The 17,955-nt window shown below is 37.6% G+C and overlaps 1 protein-coding gene across 8 annotated transcripts in view; it reads left to right on the forward strand.

Moving 5' to 3' along the window:
* Positions 1-17,955, forward strand: part of FGFR2 (fibroblast growth factor receptor 2) — a 167,637-nt gene that overhangs the window by 86,305 nt on the left and 63,377 nt on the right. For all 8 annotated transcript variants that reach the window (XM_067465800.1, XM_060768547.2, XM_067465799.1 and 5 more), the window contains one exon: positions 13,034-13,157. In XM_067465800.1, coding sequence (XP_067321901.1) covers positions 13,034-13,157 — 124 coding nt within the window. The remainder of the gene's footprint in view (positions 1-13,033; positions 13,158-17,955) is intronic.

Raw genomic sequence — 17,955 nt, forward strand, 5'->3', positions numbered from 1 at the left:
GAGTTCCACAAAAGCATTACACGGCTTCTGCAAAAAACCTTTTAAAAATCTTTGAAAAAAATCCTTGAAAAAAAATCCTTGAAAAAGTCAGTACCAGTGTGAAGATCTTATTGAAATTCAATATACCTCTTCTGAAAAACAGAATTTGAATCTCTTTATTTCTAACACCTACATTATACAAAATAATAATGCAACAGGGGAAAAAGTTCATAGTGTTTAAGGAGGGAATTAGAGTTCTGTGGGGAAACAAGTCTTCATCAATAAGAGTATCTAGATCCAGGGAAGTCTCTATTCTGCCTTGGTTAGACCACATCTGGAATACTGTGTCCAATTCTGGGCACTACGATTGAAAAGAGATGTTGACAAGCTGGAATGTGTCCAGAGGAGGGTGACTAAAATGATCAAGGATCTGGAGAACAAGTCCCATGAGGAGCAGCTTTAAGGGCTGGGCATGTTTAGCCTTCAGAAGAGAAGGCTGAGAGGAGACATGATAGGAAGTCATTGGGAGGAGGGAGCAAGCTTGCTTTCTCCTGCCCTGGAGACCAGGATGCGAAACAGTGGCTTCAAACTACAAGAAAGGGGATTCCATCTGAACATTAGGAAGAACGTCCTGACTGTGAGAGCTGTTCAACGGTGGAACTCTGTCCTAGAGTTTGCTGGAGGCTCCGTCTTTGGAGGCTTTTAAACAGAAGCTGGATGGCCATCTGTCGGGCGTGCTTTGAATGTGATTTTCCTGCTTCTTGGCAGGGGGTTGGACTGGATGGCCCATGAGGTCTCTTCCAACTCTATGATTCAATGAGGGTTCCATGGCAAAAACAAAGTTTGGGAACTGCTGCTCTAAGGTCACTAAGGTGGCAAAAATATCACAACGGAAAAATTCCCCAAATGTTCCAGTTTGGCTTGGACAGTCCCAATTAATCACCTGCTGTCCCATTTTCTCTGTTTTTTTAATGTTCCAGCTTCTCTCCTTGCTTTCCATTTTCCACTTTCCTTTTCAGCTTATTTCACTTGCAGCAAACTGAGCTCAAAATACAATTGCACTCAGGGTTCATCTCTACACTGTAGAACTAATGCAGGTTGACACCACTTTAATTGTCATGGTTGAATGCTCTGGAATCCAGGGAATTCTAGTTTGGTGAGGCACTAGCACTCTTTGGCAGAGAGGGCTAAAGAACTATGGAATGTCAACTCCCATGATTCCATAGCATTGATAGATGACAGTTAAAGCAGTGTCAACCTGAATTGCTTCTACAGTGTAGATGCATGCTCTGTAAATTCATGAGAAGGAAGAGGTGAACCATAGCATTTCTCTGGATATTCAGGCAAAAGCAAACTGCTGCTGCCTCTTTTAGCTTTTATGGTCTTTTATTAATAACTTTTACCATTTTGAACCAAATTTAAAGTTCTTTGGAAACATGTGTCCTGCTTTTCATCTGTGAAATGTTGGAGTCTATGAACATTTTTCCAAGCTGTGAAGTACATAGCGTAACCTCAAAAAGATTTTGTTTGAAGCTTTTTATGAATTCTTGCTTTCTGTTTACTGGCTTTGTGAGGTCAATTTATCAAAAGGTCAGGCTTTGTGAATGGAACTCTTGCTGAGTCTCAGAGGTTATTGGTAAAACAACAAGGAAAACCTTCATCAGTGTGTTCTTAACAGTCTGTCCTTTTGAGCTATGACTGCCTGCACTCTTCCAGCTTCCAGAACAAAGGAGAGCAAAGTTGCATTACTTGTTGATTGGCACACACTTAATAAAGGAGCGGGAGCACTATTTTAGCAAATTTTATGGTCTGTGAAATAAGACATGAGAAGCAAGGTTCTGAGGGAAACTAACTGCAGTTACTGAGAAAAGTTTGTTTGAATTTCAAGTAGCATCAGATTAATACTTTCTGAGTTACCTATTAGGAAGAACATCTTGAAAGGTTAGTGAGAATGCCAAGATAGCATTGATTTTAAAAGGTAAATACCTATCGTAGTCTAATGGGTGGGGAGAGAGCAAGATTTGATGATATTTTTCTTCAGAGGCTAACAGCAAAAAATGGGAGAACTTTGCATAATAGAGAAAACAAAACATTCCTCACAACCCCATCTTAAACCATTAAATAAATAAATAAAACTCCCGCAAGAAATGAATCTGACTCAAGTAAATCTTTGCTTGAAGTAGAACATGCAGTACTATCCCAGTACCCATGCGGGCTATGTTCTGTGGAAATGGTAAATTATGGAAAATACTGATTCCTATTGAAGTGAGTGCCTTCTGCCAGAGGCTATTGTAGAACCGCGGTTCTCAGCCTGTGGATCCCCAGGTGTTTTGGCCTATAACTTCCAGAAATCCTACCCAGTTTACCAGCTGTTAGGATTTCTGGGAGTTGAAGGCCAAAACATCTGGGGTTCCACAGAACGAGAACTGCTTTAGAAAATTCCTAAAGAGGTATCATATCTAGGAATTTGCTAGATCCTTCAACATGACTCTGGAGTAATTTAGGATTACCTAGAGAGGACACATTTTGTTGGATGTGGGTAGGTGAAATTGTGGGTACCAGTCCCGAAGGTATGGGAGTCATACCGTATTCCAAATTATGGGCTCACTCCAATTAGTCTGTCTCACATATCACTAACTGTACAAGCGCAATTACCAGTTGTGGCATGCTTCCCAATGTAGAAAATACACATATATGTACATGTCATTGTGGGTAGGACTCAAAGGATAAATTGTTATGACATATCTTATTTTACAAAATACAGGTAGCTAGAACTGTGCATTCCTGATTAATCTACTGTATTGATTTTGCTCGCAAAAAAGATTTTCTTTTTGAATTCATTCAGATAGGGTGGTATACAAATAAAGTTGCTGTTATTGTTGTTATGTTACTAATGGAAAATACCTAAAGCAGGATGATAGAACTGCAAGGACACTTTCAAAGTCAGCTATGACGCTCAAGATTTTAACATGTGTGGATATAATTTGTACCTTACAAAGGAGCAAAACCTGGGTTGGAAAAGAAATAAACTTGACTAACTAGGTCGTTCCGGACTAAAAGTAGGCATTGTGCATGGAGACCTGTTATAACAGCACAGCTATTGCAACTTGACTGGTCCCTTGGGAATCCAGCTGCCCTCAAAGATGGTTGGTGAGGGCTATAATACTTTTCAACCGCCTGTACGGATTTTCTAAAAGTTCCAGTTAAGTTGTTTCTCATTATAGGAATTCTGAAAACATGAATTCATATATTTGTTCAAGTGCACAAATACTTAAATTCAGTTTGTAAATCTACAATGGCCAATTTGTTTCAGCTGTTTACTGCCCTCTGTGGTTTTCTTACTAGGGTCTGGTATAGGCCTTAGCACAGTTTATGAATAAACTATCAAAGTATTCATTCTGCAAATGCTGAAGAAGACCGGCTTAAAAAAAAATCTTTATTTCTTCCCCTTCAACCAGTTTTTTTTTTAAAAAAGAAAGTGCCAATTTTTCCAGAGAAAAAGGTGTGCAAATGTTCCAGATGAACATTAATGAAGGAGACGTTTCTAACAAGATTTGCTTACTTCATAAAATATGAGGGTGCACCTGCCAACACCTCTTGCCTTTCGTAATACCAAAAAAAAAGCAAAAAAAAAAAGCATAGATGAATTGGCTGCCGGTCAAAATTACACACTTCTGTTAGGGATGACAGTGTAAAATGAAACCAATTAAAGAAGGCAGTCTTGTTTCAGATCATTAACGAAACTCAGTTCACATCTAATGGGTGTTCCATCTTTTAGGGTGAAATTTTGTGTAGGTGTTTATCTCAAAGGAGAAAGTTGCAGTTCCTTAAATACTTAAACAAATGTTTTGAAAATAGCATGTCAGATTGCACACAACATACCTGAATTTTAGAGTAATGGGATTAATGAAACAGAATACAGTATTTGGAATTTTTCAGGGATGGAGAAATGATGAAACTCTTCTCAATCCACCAAATACTGTATTCTACTGCCATTTCAGCAGCACCAAATTTGCCATTGATTGTGCACAAATGATGTTAACAAAAAGATACAGTTGTTTTATAAAAGTGGCACAGACTGCACTTTGGAATAAAATTGAACTCCTGGAAGGCCCTGGAAGCATGATTTGTTTTAAAAACCAACTCCATGCCCCCTGTGCACTTTTAAAAAAAGGATGAAATGGCTTGATGTTCCCCACTGTACTGCCAATGTTTGATCCCATGACTTTATATTCAGTAGCACAGAGTGGTGTTGGACAACAAAAAAGAACACATCTAGGCCATGTACCACATATTGCCTACCTATGGTTTACAATTTGACATTATTTCATAATTGTTTAAGAGTCATAGCAGAAATCTGATTCTATTCTAACTTGATTCAGAATAGAGTTTTTAAAATTTTTGCCTCCATCTTTGTCGTACACACTGTGGGCAAATGGAGATGTGTACAATATAATCAAAAAGGCTGTGGAACCAAAGAACCCAATATCTAATTCTGTAGACTTGTAATTTTGAGAAATGGTTGTCTTGGGACATTGTGCCAAGTTTCCTCACTTCACCACACACCAAATGAATTCTTGCAAATACAATTTGGCTGTATGAACATTCAATGACCTATTTTACCTTTAAATTATAAAGGTGTTCCTGGTAATAATCTCCTGATTTGGAGCACTGACCATGTATTCTCAAGAATTTGAATGCACATAAAATAGTTCTTTGAGTTGCGGTTGCTAACCTCCAGATGTTCATAGATCTATGTTGTTCTTGTGCTTCTGTAACAACTGCCAGCACTACCAGATTTAATGCTTTAGTACAGTGGTTCCCAACCTGCGGTCCATGGTCCACAGGAACAAAAATACGGTCTGTGGCCTCACCATTATTATGCCGTTGCTTCAAAACCATGCGGCAACGAGAGTGAATGGTTTCATAAAACCCTCTTATAAGTACTACCACATTTACTCTAGATTATTAAAAATAGCTTTCTGTGAGTGAGCAGATGGCAACTACTGGATTGCATATGTTCTGTATCTGAAACTAGAGTTGATGTGGTCTATCCAATGCAATTTTCTGAATCAGCACCCCAAATAACCAAACCAAATCTAAAGTTGACCAAAAACCGATTCATAACCCTTTTGGTACTAATGCTGGTCAAGGTGGTCCCTGGTCAAGTGGTCCCTGGTAAAAGAAAAAGGTTGGGAACCATGGCAACTGTTTTCCAAAAGAGCATTTTCTGTTCTGGTGTAATAGTGCTAGCAACCAATAATTATCTCTATGATTGATAGGATTGGAAGTGAGGTAACATGCCATGTTCCATTTCTTGTCTGGAGTCTTTCTAGACACATATACACAAAAGTGTGTAAGCTGAGAGCACCGTTTGCTGCTTCAGTCCTTGCAAGTGCTCTATATACATTTATGGAATGAACTGAAACTGTCTCCAAAGTACAAAAGAAGCAATATTTCATTGCAAAGTGGGTACAACTGATAGCAGCCATCCATTCTTTTTCCTAGGTGAGTAGGGAAAATTGCTTTTGTAAACAGGTCAGCTTTTAAAATAGTGCAGAATTAGCTGCTTTTCCACTTCCACCTGATAAACTGTTTTTGAACCTTTCACTATATCTCTATTGAAATAAATTGGGTCAGTAAAAGAGTGTTGCTCCCTCTGATTTATATTTCTTAGTTGGGAAAGGTGCTGTAGCATTACCTTTTAGAAGAGTTTTCCATTATTGGAGCACACCCGCACATCCAAATATAGCATCATATTCCATCTATATGGCATAACGAGTAAAACCAAGCAGGTCAGAAAGAATGAGCTTGCTTCAGTGTGGCAGGTTTAGTCTATAGTTGTTTAAGGCCTCCCTTATAAATTGTGATGTATGATATTTTGGTCCTGTGCTGAAAAAGAAATGGTAGAACCCACAGGAAGGAGAAAAAAAAACAACGACCTGCAGGTAGGAAGAAAGGAAATAAATTTGCTAAAGTTTGGCACTCCTCAGAGAAGCATCCTTGTGACGATGATGCTCAGAAAGCCAGCAATGAACTTAGATAAATAAATAAAAAACCTGTCAGACTTTACCTTGAGTCTTTGGCTAGATTTGCTGCAGGTGTGCAACTGACAAGGGTCTTCTTCAGCCTTTGCCAGCTTCTTCTTGGCAGCATATCCTGGTCAAGTTTGAAGGGAATGTTTCCAGAGAATGTTTTTAGCCAAACTGCCAAAGTCAAATAGACAAGTCTGAAGTCAAATAGACAAGTGGCTCCTTCATACTTTCCTTGGAGAGCTTCTATTCTTTGTCAAGAGAGGATCCCATCCAACATTATAAAAATATAATGCTGATTTTTTAAAAAAAGCTAGCTTGAATGCAAGAAAGGAAGTGAAAAAAGCTGAGTTACTTTGAAAGTACATAGCTACTACATACACATAGTGATTAGTAGGGGTATGTGGTGTTCACAAGCCACATTCCACTCTGGAGTCTCAGTGGAACTGAATGTCATGCCTAGGTTAAGAACCACACTTTCAGCAAAAAAATATAATGGCTGGTATGTTAAGAAAATTTGATATCTCTTTAGCAGAAGCACATGCTTTAGGGCAGTGTGTGAATAGTCTGCAGTAATAAAAAACAGATTCAGGTGGTGTATGTGTGCAAAGAAATGAACTGGATGTAGAGACTCCTTTGATCATGTATGTACCAAAGTTGTGGGTGAAACGAAGAGGTTTCCATTACATGCACCAAAAATAATAAATCAATCAATCAACATTTTTTGAAGCCTCCTCCTTGGTTCCAGAACTAACATTTGAGGATCTGAAGCAGATACTGTCCTGGAAGAGTAGAGATGAAAAACCTTCTGATTCCCTAGAAGGTACATCTGTGCATGAATCTCAGTTTTGGATTGCAAAATTCAAGCTGTATGTTATAAACATGGATGAGTTTTCATTTTCCACTGCTGGTGTATTGGGTATATTAGTATTCTTAGTTTTTTAAATAGATTACTGACGGGAGGGATTATTCTGACCTGTATTAATTGATAGAGTAGACTAGAGATAACTAATAAAATGAATAAAATAGAAGCATAATAATGCCGTTTTTTGAGAATCAGGTCCAAATACAATAGATAGTCCCAACAAGGATAAACACATGGAATCAGTATAATGTCTGTAAGCGTTATACTGATTTAGTTTGCACCTACAACTGCATTTAGACTTTAATTAATTTTTTAATGCTTTGGGCAATTTTCTGAAGTTGGGAAATATTGACCTATTGTACTACTCAGTATCTTGTTCTCATGTTCTAGCCAACTAGAAGAAGAACATTCAGACTTCCTGATAACCCTGGAATTAATTTTAGTCATACTTTCTTGATTCAAGAGATTTAAACCTTTTAAATATATATATATATATATATATATATATATATATATATATATATATAGTTTATTTATTTAGTCATGTGTCTTTTTATTTGATGAATGTATCATATCATTTGTTGTAAATGATGTCTATGTCATATTAACATATGGATTTTTAAACATTTGGGAATTCTTAGGTTTTCCAGGACATGTAAAGGTTATATTTCAAAGAGCCCTTTCCTTCCTTCTTTCTTTCTTTCTTTCTTTCTTACTTACTTACTTACTTACTTACTTACTTACATAGGTTGACTTGTTTGCAGTTCAGTCCAGTCCCCCTTACTTTCACACATTATGGGTCCTTTGAAGAATTTCTATCACCCTCCTCTCAATGCGGGACTGTATTAAGATAATGCATGTCACTAAGAGTGAACAAGCCTCTTTGCTTTCTCACCTCCCAGAAAGTAAATTGAGTCCTATCAGTTCTTATTATTATAAGAATTAGAAAGGGTGTTTGTTTCCACAGCTGTGTTTTGATAAGCTACATTACCACATCCCTTTTTACACATGAAAGTTTGGTTTAGGTAAATATATGATATTTTTCAATCTGTAGATGTATAGGAGTTACATAGCTATTCATCTCAGTTAGTGGAAATGAAATATCTACTGTCAGCCATTCTGTAACAAACTGTACTTATATTCTTTCATGTTTTCTGTGGACAAATCTGTGCCTTTGCTTTCTTCACGTGTCTTTTACAGTGGCAATTGGTGGATCCAATGTAAATCTACTCTGGATTTTAACCTGAAATATTAAGGTGCTGAATTTATTTTGAGAGTCAAATCCAGCATTTTGGATAACTCCTTTAAAGTGAATGGGAATGGAGGACACCAGCCATCATTGGGGTGATGAACCCCAAATCTACGCAGCCCTTAAAATTCTGATTTCTTTTGAGTGATGAGTCCTTAAGAAATGTGGATAGTAGTATGAAACTGCATGTGTTAGATTCTATTTGAATTCTCACATTTTTTTCTGTAAGAATTAAGTTGAAGTCAATTATGTGGAACTCGTTTAGCAGGAAATTTTAAACAAAGGAGAAGTCAAACATTTTTATCATTAGAACTGGAGTTCGTCTCATATTATTCTAATGCTTAGGTCATGGGATGTCCTGGAGAGAAATAAAGGCAAATAAGAGACACCAAATCTCTGAGGAAATATTGCAAGAGTCCATTGCAAACTTGGAACTTGTCATAACATTCGGCAATGTAAACATTGTCTGCAAGTTGAAAAGGTTCCATTAGCTGAAGTTCTAGTTTTCATTAAACACTCTTGCTCAGCGGATTGTCATTTTTAGCCCTGAGATGAATTGTGTTCAGAACTTGTCAAAACCTGCTTAAGGAGCCCGACTCTCTCCTGCCTCCTGCTTTCCTTTTAATTAAAACATTTGTCTGTTATCCCAGTTTGGCAGGCATAGGGCAAATGTCACGCTGTGGAACAATCTGAAGGCTGGCTTTGTAAATAGTTTAATTGTGTTATCTTTGCTCATGGCTTTTCTCCAATCCATCCAGGCAACTCACTTCTCTTACTTAAAATTTAAAGATATGCTTTTTATTATTTTGAGCCCAGTAGCAGCTCTTCCCTTCTACTTTGGCATTGTTCTGTTGTGGGTTTATTTTTGCTGTATCCCAGCAAACTCAATCATTCAGGGTTTTTAGAGCAGAACTGCTGGCCCCTGTTGAAACATCCTGAATTTCTAGCTGTGTATTTCATACAATGCCTTTTAAACTAGCTTGACTAAGACAACATCCCGGAGTCTCGCACAAAACTCTATAAAGTCAGTGGTTGGCTTGCTTATGGGATACATCAAAGGTCACTATGAAGACCATCCTCTTTAATACTGGTTAAGCACAGTATGTGTAATTGAATTATTGTGAGTGCAGAAGGTATCACCTGCATTGCCATTGGCCCAATTTATATAAGCACCTGTGTCAGCAGTTATATGGTGAAAGTTGAGTGAGGGCCCTTTATCTTTCCAGATGTTTTAGGTTTCTACTTGCGGAAGCCTCAGCAAGCATAAACAATGGGCTGTGGGATCTGTAGCTCAAAACGTCAGGAGGGCCAAAGGTTCACTAGCTCTGGGCAAATAATTTCTCAGAGTAGTTTAGGTATATTTGAGAATGTTTCAAAACTTCAGGGAAGATAGGACGCTAGTGGTAGAAACTACTGCTTTGAGGTAGAAGGCTTTAAAGTAATATTTATAAATATGATTAGTTACAGCTAGGTACAAAAACTTGTGGTTTGTCATCAGTCAGCAGCATGCCTTTCTTCCTTGCTTGCTTGTTTGCTTTCTTGCATTTTAAAACCTTATTTTGGCCTAGCATGATGCACAGTGAATAAAAACATTTAAACCGTTTAATACATAGCTAAAAACAAATTAAAATTACTGAAAGGGTCCTATTTGAAATAGTAAAAAACTGGGTAATTAAAACAGTTTATAAAAGAATTAAAAAAGACATCCCCAAGTTAATAACCAAAGAAATAGCACTGAGCACTAGCAACTTGAAAGGGATGGAGTTCTATAGTCAGGGTGATGTAATTGAGATGGTCGTACCTCACGTATACAGCAGCTAAGTCTGATGGAGTGGTAGAACGTGTGCCTCGACATCTACCTTAGATTTTGAGTTGGTTTTTTAGGGGAGAAAGTAGTCTTTCATATATCTTGGCGCTAAGCCATGTATGCATAAAGAGCAAGACATGGAACAGCTTCTGTGAGCTTTGGGATAAGACCTTTCCTTCTAATCCGCACATGCCGCTTCTATATTTGACATATTACTGGTGTTATGGATGCACTGTGACTTGTTGAAACTCATTCACTCTTAGCTGAGACTATATTCCCTGTCCTCAGACATCTGATTTCCCACAAGAGTCTTAGAAAATAATGTAGAATAGCAGCAGTCAACTGTGGAGACAACACAAGAGCAAAGACAGAATTATTATAGTCAGCCTGGCAAGAATTACTAGGTTTAGATACGCATTATTTTGTCCTGTATGTTTAGTTTTGAAAACAACAATATTTCTTCTTTTCAAATGTGTTGATGCATGAATGATTTGTGTGATACAAAGGGCAAGCTTCCTTTGTTAGCCGAGTGTTTTTTTCTGCTCCCAGGTGATGAACTTTCTTTACATAATTCCTCTGGAATTCAGTCATGCTTGTATTTGCATGAGTATAGTTCACCTTTGGGGCCAAAAAAAGTTTTTCAATAATGTAAATTGAATTTTGTACTTCTCACATTTTAATAAAGAGAAAAAAGATCTTCCCGCTCCCTTAAAAAACACATTATCAGCATGGAGTGATAACCTGCACTGCCTGGGGTGAACTGATGAGCTTGCTAGATCTGAGGATTTATTAGCCAGCTAACAGCTTCATTCAGCCATCTCCCTGCAGCTAACATTCTTGTCAGTCAGAGGGAAAAAAAGATTGATCTTACCATCTTTTTTTTTTGCAATGTCAACAAGATGAATAACTTGTTGACATTAAATTTAATTTCTTAACATAGCATCAGGAACACCAGCAAAGTGATTATTTGTTATGACGTAAGTCGACTTAAGTTGTGGACTGGAATATAGATATAATATCAATCTCACTTTAGAATATGGAATGAAAATTGTCATTGTAGAAGCGCCTGCCCCCATCAGTCTAGCAATTGCTAAACATTTATCTTATGTGTAAGGCTGTGTTATTTTCCAAAGTAGTTATCAGAATTACTCCTTGTTAGGACAACAGCTTCCTTTTCTTATTTTAAGACTGGATTTTAAGAGATCAGGTTTATCCTGCCCAACTATCAACACAAAATAATTTACAAAAATGTTGAGTGTAAATAATGTGTATTTTTTTTATAAAAAACAAAAACCAAAAACAAACACCCCCCCCCCAAAAAAAAAAAACCCAAAAAAAACCCAGGGGAAGACAATTAGATGTGCAAAATGCAGGACAGATAAGATTCAGGTCATTGTCTATCTGTGAGAGAATTAGAAAGAAATCCCAGTTCATGCATGTTTAGGGAAACTCTGTCTAGCCTGGGAAGAAACCATTGACTGTACTTAGATTATTATCTTTGTTGAGTTATGATAATGCCTTTTCCTTCTCTTGTATGCAAAAGTTTCCAAATAAATAAATAAATAAATCTGTTAGCATTTTATTAACTAATGTTGTTCATTTGTCTGATTAGGGAAATTATTACTTTTGTACAAGCCTGGATATTAAACCAACTTATCTCAAACTTGCCTAATGTCTCATTTGTGTTCAACAAATGAGGTTGCAATTCCTTCTTAGGAATATGAACCAGTGAATTTAAAATAGATGAGTTTATCTGTTTTACTCCCTCCTGGATCCACCTTATAAACATCTCAGTTTGGTTCACTTATTTTTGAAAAACTTTTTAATTACTACAGAGGTTCAAAATTAGACTCCTAAGAGTTAAGTTTTCAAAACTCTCTCTGCTGTGATGGGCGTAATCTGTCTTTTGTTTTCTGCCACATTTAGTTTTTGAAACAAAGCAAAATTATCACTCATATTTTCACTGAACTCACTGGGACATCTTTCTAAGTAAACAAATATAGGATTGTATCATAAGTCTCACTCCACTTTGACAAGGAACCTTATGCTTATTCTGTGGTACAAGATGAGTGACTTGTGAGAAGCATGGTCGCCAGATGTGGATAATCTCATATGTCTCCTATACATTACATAATGGTACTCACTGTAGACTGGTTTACGAAATATATGACCTTCCCCATGTTAGCCCTGAGACTATGTTGTACCAAGAAAGCACCATAGAAGCCTTTGACAATACACCATAGAAATGGTACACAAGCCAAACTGAGTTCAGGCAGTCTCCGAGTTACAAACCTCCGAGTTATTAAAAGGAAGTAAGTAGTGGTACAAGTTTTTTCAGATGCCATCCACATTAATTGACCGGCACTGACTTGTGCTAACTGATAATGTAAGAGAGCTTGTGTTCCCTGCATGGTATAGAGTTGAATTGATTTTCTCAATAAGTTAATTCCCTTCAGGAAACCAGTGTGCATTTTAGTTGAAAGGAACTTTACCGTATGCATTTATAGAAGCATTTGTTTCCATGTCAGAATGTGCCTAGATTGCAACTCAAGCTGTATTTCACGCACTGTAGAAATGGCTTGAAAATGAGCTGATGTATATGGGACTTGCGTGCTTGCCAGATCTGTGAAACAGTTGTTTCAGCCTATGCTGAAACTGCTGTTTCTGTTTTCTGTATGTATCATGTGCTCAGCACTATTCTCCACCTTTTGTTGAAATTTAAAGTTGCATCACTCTGCTCCTACTGTACTCGCTGGAGCCGGCATGTCCTTTTCAGAACTTGAAATCACAAGTGTTGTATCCAGAATTGAATTTCCCAGATAAACAACATTTTCTCATGTTTTTGGTGGTGGTGGTGTGTGTGTGTGTGTGTTCTAAATTCAGCAGCAACCTGTCACAGTGTGATGGCAGCCTTGCTGATACAGTGATATGTAGTATTTCATTGTGTAGACTTTTGAGTCTCTGGGGTCCTGAGTTCTTTTTTTATCTATTGGTGCAAATATGATGATGATTATGTTATGTGAACTGTTCCAGTGTCTTTGGAAACAGAGACTAAAAGTGAATTCCAACTGTACAAAATATGTATTTTTAAATTCTCCTAGGTGCGCAATCAGCACTGGAGTCTTATAATGGAAAGTGTTGTCCCATCAGATAAAGGAAATTATACCTGCATTGTGGAGAACATACACGGCTCCATCAATCACACATACCACCTTGATGTTGTTGGTAAGTAAATTTCCAGATTATATAAGATTTTTTTTGGAAGATGGATTGATTTCCTTTCTTTTGCTCTTCTCTCTCTTTCTCTCTTTGAAAATAGAAAACATAAAATTATGTTTTACATGGAAATGATCAAAACCCCCAAATAATGCGGTCTATCCTCAGTATGCATATGGTACATGATCATGTGACTGAGTGGGATGGTAAAAAAAAACCAAAGACAGAAAGCCCTGCTTTAACTTGGGTCTTCCTTAAAGTGAAAAAATTCCTTTTGGAACACTTAAATGTCTTTGGAACACTTAAATGCGTAGCCTGTCTGTGTGCAGTCCCAGTGAAGTATTGGCTTTCCACATGGAGCTGAAAAACTGGCTTTGTTTTAGACAACATTTAAGGGCCCAATTATGGGATCCAGTTTTTCCTGAAATATAAGAGTGAACTCCATTGCTGGAACAGATAACTACCATGCCTCATCACTGCCTGATCTGTAATAGGGATGTGCTAGTGAACAACTCTTACACACAGGGGCTCCTGCAGACCATTAGACTTCTATGATTCTGCTGTACAGAGTTGATGGATACTTGATCAACTTACAGTATAGGGGTAGAAGCAATTAGTAATAATGGAAGGTTGTCATAAGCTACTTTTTAAGCCCAACATCTAGTAGGAGCCACTATGAGTCTAATACCTTTGAAATACATTATGTTTGGCAACAAGTGCAGCATTGTTGAAAGTGATACAAAAACGTATTTGTAAAACTTAGAAGGCTTGTTTTTAATTAATGTTTCACAGTAAGAATGAGCAGAAATTCTTTCTTTCTTTTACTGATAAGAATTGTGTCTGTTTTTCTTCGGTGTTGGCAATTCCACCGCCCAATCCTAACTACTTTAACACTTTTGACTTCTCCATTGATTTCTGTGGGCACTTCTCATTCCCGTGCCTGGGGATATTAAAAAATAACTTCTCAGTGTGAACCAGGAAGTGAACTATCCAAACAATTGTTCTTTCTATTCTTATCTGTCTCCTGATCTACTTCTCTCCTTCAGGTCTAGCTATCTCTTCATCTCAGTGCTTGACAGTCCTGCTCCCTTCCCACTCACTCGATATTGCACACAATCGGGTTAGTTAGTTATAGTTATACAACAAAACCCAGTGTTTCCCTGAGTGTGACATTATCTTGTGCATAGATCTGGTACATGTGAACATGGGAAGACTGCTATCTGTATCATTATAGATTATTTTCATTGCAGTTTTTTTTAAGTTCATGGCGGAATGCAGAATGCAAGGTATTTTTTTTAATCATGTCACTTAATTTGCAGGAAGGGCTGTTACTTTAAAAACCTAAGAAGAGTAGGGTGTTGCAGAACTGTAGATACATTTTTTCGTAAGCTCTCTATTCAGTTGAGGTGAGCTAACCTGGAGACTAAACCATTTTTGTTTGAACACTTGTTTAAACAATGTTTATTGAAGGTGCAGCTCTAACGGCTGCCAGGAATTATAGTAAATTGCATTCCGCATGACTCCATCCTGTGCCGACCAGCTGCTGAAAGGGTGCAGCTGAATTATGCTCACTCACGGGGGAATAGGTGTGCCCACAGTCTCTTGCAAAGAAGGAAGCAAAGGGAATATATGCTGTTGTGTCTTCAATAGTCTTTCCCCTTGTGGTGTGTATGGCTTCAGGGGATTGGAGAAGAGAAAAATGTGTATGAGGGACAAAACCAACATTAAAATGCAATGGTCTTAATAGGAGCAGATCTTGGAAACCTACTTTTTGGACTGCCACTCCCAGAATCCCCTAGTCAGTATGGATATATGTTCACTGGGGGATTTTTGTAGTGGCAGCCCAAAAAACGTAATGTTTCAATGCTGTGGAAAGGACAGGATCTTGAAATCACCGTAGAGTGGTTTCACTGTTTTTGAAAGTTTTCATCCATTTTGTGTAACTTGGGCAAATATTTACCAGAACCACACACACACCCCAGCTTCTTCTTCCTCTTTTGAGCTGGTTCAATGCCTTACATTCAGGAATATTCTGCCCAGTTTATTTTTCCTGGCAGAAAAGATTAGTGACTTGCATGAATGAGTGGAATGGTAATGAGAGTTATGTCATTTATTGCTATGTCTGCTACTTTCATAGAGAATCATAAAAGTAAACAGTATAGCCAAGATTTTCCATCTCGATTTGGGATTTTTGAGAGCTAAATTGCCATCATGGGACCTTTGTTGATGTTTCTTCTTCTCCAGAAATATGTTTCGCATATAGCTTTTGTAATTACCTCTCTCAATGTTATATTATTTGATTATCCTAGTCACAGTGTGTCAGAATTTGGACTTTTCTGTTTTTGGCTACACTAAAGCATTTGGGGTGTTTTGGTTGTTATTAAGTTGAATGGTGATGAGCCTTTGATTTGCTGGCTTCTGGAAATGAATCAGAGTTTAGAATTAGGAAAAAATCTAGAACAGCAAATGCAACGACTGTAGTAGGAACAGAATAGAATATAATAGAATAGCTTTATTCTCATTGTTAGCCTCCAGTGGGGCAATGGGTTAAACTCTTGTGCCAGCAGGATAGTTCGAATCCAGGGAGAGTGAGTTGAGCTCCCTCTGTCAGCTCCAGCTTCCCATGCAGGGACATGAAAAGCCTCCCACAAGGATAGTAAATCATCATCATCATCATCATCATTTAATAACTTATTAATCGCCCTCCATCCGAGAATGCTCTAGGCGATTTACAGCTAAATTATAAAAGATAAAATACATACATACAAAAATTAAAAATTAACAGAGATCGAATGCTCTAGTAAAAAGCCAGGTCTTAAGTGTGAGAGTAAAAGGCCCTAAGTCACACATGGCTCTCATGTAGGGCGGCAAGGAATTCCACAAGGCAGGGGCAGAAATAGAAAAAGCCCTGCGCCTGGTCCTTTCCAAGTGCACTTCTCTAGGACCCGGTATATGGAGTAAGTCACGTTGGGCTGGTCGTTGCGACCTCCGATGATGGGAGGACATCCCCTGGACAATGTCCTTGCAGATGGCCAATTCTCTCACACCAGAAGTGACTTGCAGTTTCTCAAGTTGCTCCTGACACACACATACACAAATTGCATTGTTCTATTGCACATTGTGCTACAGAAAGAGAACCTAATTTCTCTTTAGTCCATAGCTTCTGCTATCGGCTAAGCCTGTCAATGGCTGCTGGTGGAGAACTAAACCCCATATCCTCCACTGTACATAACAGGACCCTCATGAAATTCCTTTGACATGGTTGTATTAAGTCTAGAATTGATCCTGGTTATGCAGTACAGTAGATCCTCCACCTTTGTGGGGATTAGGGTCACAGCACCCTTGTAAAAGTGGAAAAACAATTACTAAAAACCCTTTATATTTTTACACATGAGAACACCTCTTTAAGAATCTTGTCTAAGTCCTTCAGGGCAACTTTATAGTCAGCATCCTGCAGAAGTTGGAGAACCTATAGATTTTTAAAGATTAAGCAAATAAGCAAATAAGCAAATCCATAAAAGTTAAACCTGCAGATGTGAAAGACCAGATGTATTTTTCTTCTTCTGGATTGTAACCACTTCAGAGTGTAACTGGGGGTTTCATATGTGAATATGAAGCTCATACCTTTCCACACAGCCAGATTCAAGCATTGCCTTCTCAACTTTCTGTATGCAAAGATCTTTTTGCTTTGATTTTTATGAAAGTACAGAATTCAGAAGTTTAAGAGCCCAGGAAGTATTGTTCCACTTGATAGTTTCTCCTGCAGACAACAAAATTTAATTGTTGGTTGATATATGTGATCACTGTAAATTTCTCAAAAATTGACTCCCAGGAATCTCTTCGCCTAGTAAAAGTCCCTTAACAAAGAGATACGGAATTAAAATTACCAGCTTCAGATTGGATAAAAAGGACTGTTATGTTCTTCTTTTGTGCTTCTTATTGATATCAAACCTGTTGCCAGTAAATGTGGGAAGTTCCTGCATTGTTTTCATCTATCAGGATTGTGGCTTGGTGTAATTTCCATACTGATGGCCATTTTACCCCAGATGAATTGTAAAATCTTATTTGGTAAGCCTCCAGGAGAGGATTACACAAATGGCCAAGTTATTGCAGATTGAGAGAGTTTACTTGAAGGTAATTTAGTTATCTGGATGTGCTTGGGGGTATTGGAGAAAGAGACAAAATACTGAGAATGTATCTTATCTGCTCCTCTTTGAAATCCATCACTGCTGAGGATGATGCCAGACTTGAAAAATGTAGAGAAAAGAGTTCGAGGGAAGTCAAGGGAAATAGCTAACAACATTTTCAGTCTTTCAAACCCTTTAAATTTTGAAATAGCCAGAAAAAGTAATCAAGTTTTGAAAAGTATACATTAATAACCTCACAACAGAGTTTGTAAACTTTGCTGTCTCCACACACTATTAACTTCACTTCAATATGTATATTAAAAATATTCTCTCACAGGAGGGGTATCTTTCAGAATGTTTGGCAATTGAACAGAAAGCCATAGGCTAATTTAGCAACAAGATTCTTTCAAACATCCTTTGCTTTCCATTATTGACTCAGCCATTCAAAATATTCATCTTTTTGCCAGCTAAATAGGGCTCTTTTTGCCATTCTTCCTTGTTGTTTCAAGTTTCAGGACAAAATTTTAGTACTAATGACTGGTGCAAATATGATGGTGTGTTATATTCATGTATCTATATGGCGAGCTGTACCAAAATCTCTTATTATGTCACATTTTGGAGATTTCTGAGCAAACCTCTTGCCAAATAGTGACACAATTCTAATATGGGAATAACTCTTA

Source organism: Anolis sagrei, chromosome 3, assembly GCF_037176765.1.
Source record: "Anolis sagrei isolate rAnoSag1 chromosome 3, rAnoSag1.mat, whole genome shotgun sequence".
Taxonomy (NCBI): domain Eukaryota; kingdom Metazoa; phylum Chordata; class Lepidosauria; order Squamata; family Dactyloidae; genus Anolis; species Anolis sagrei.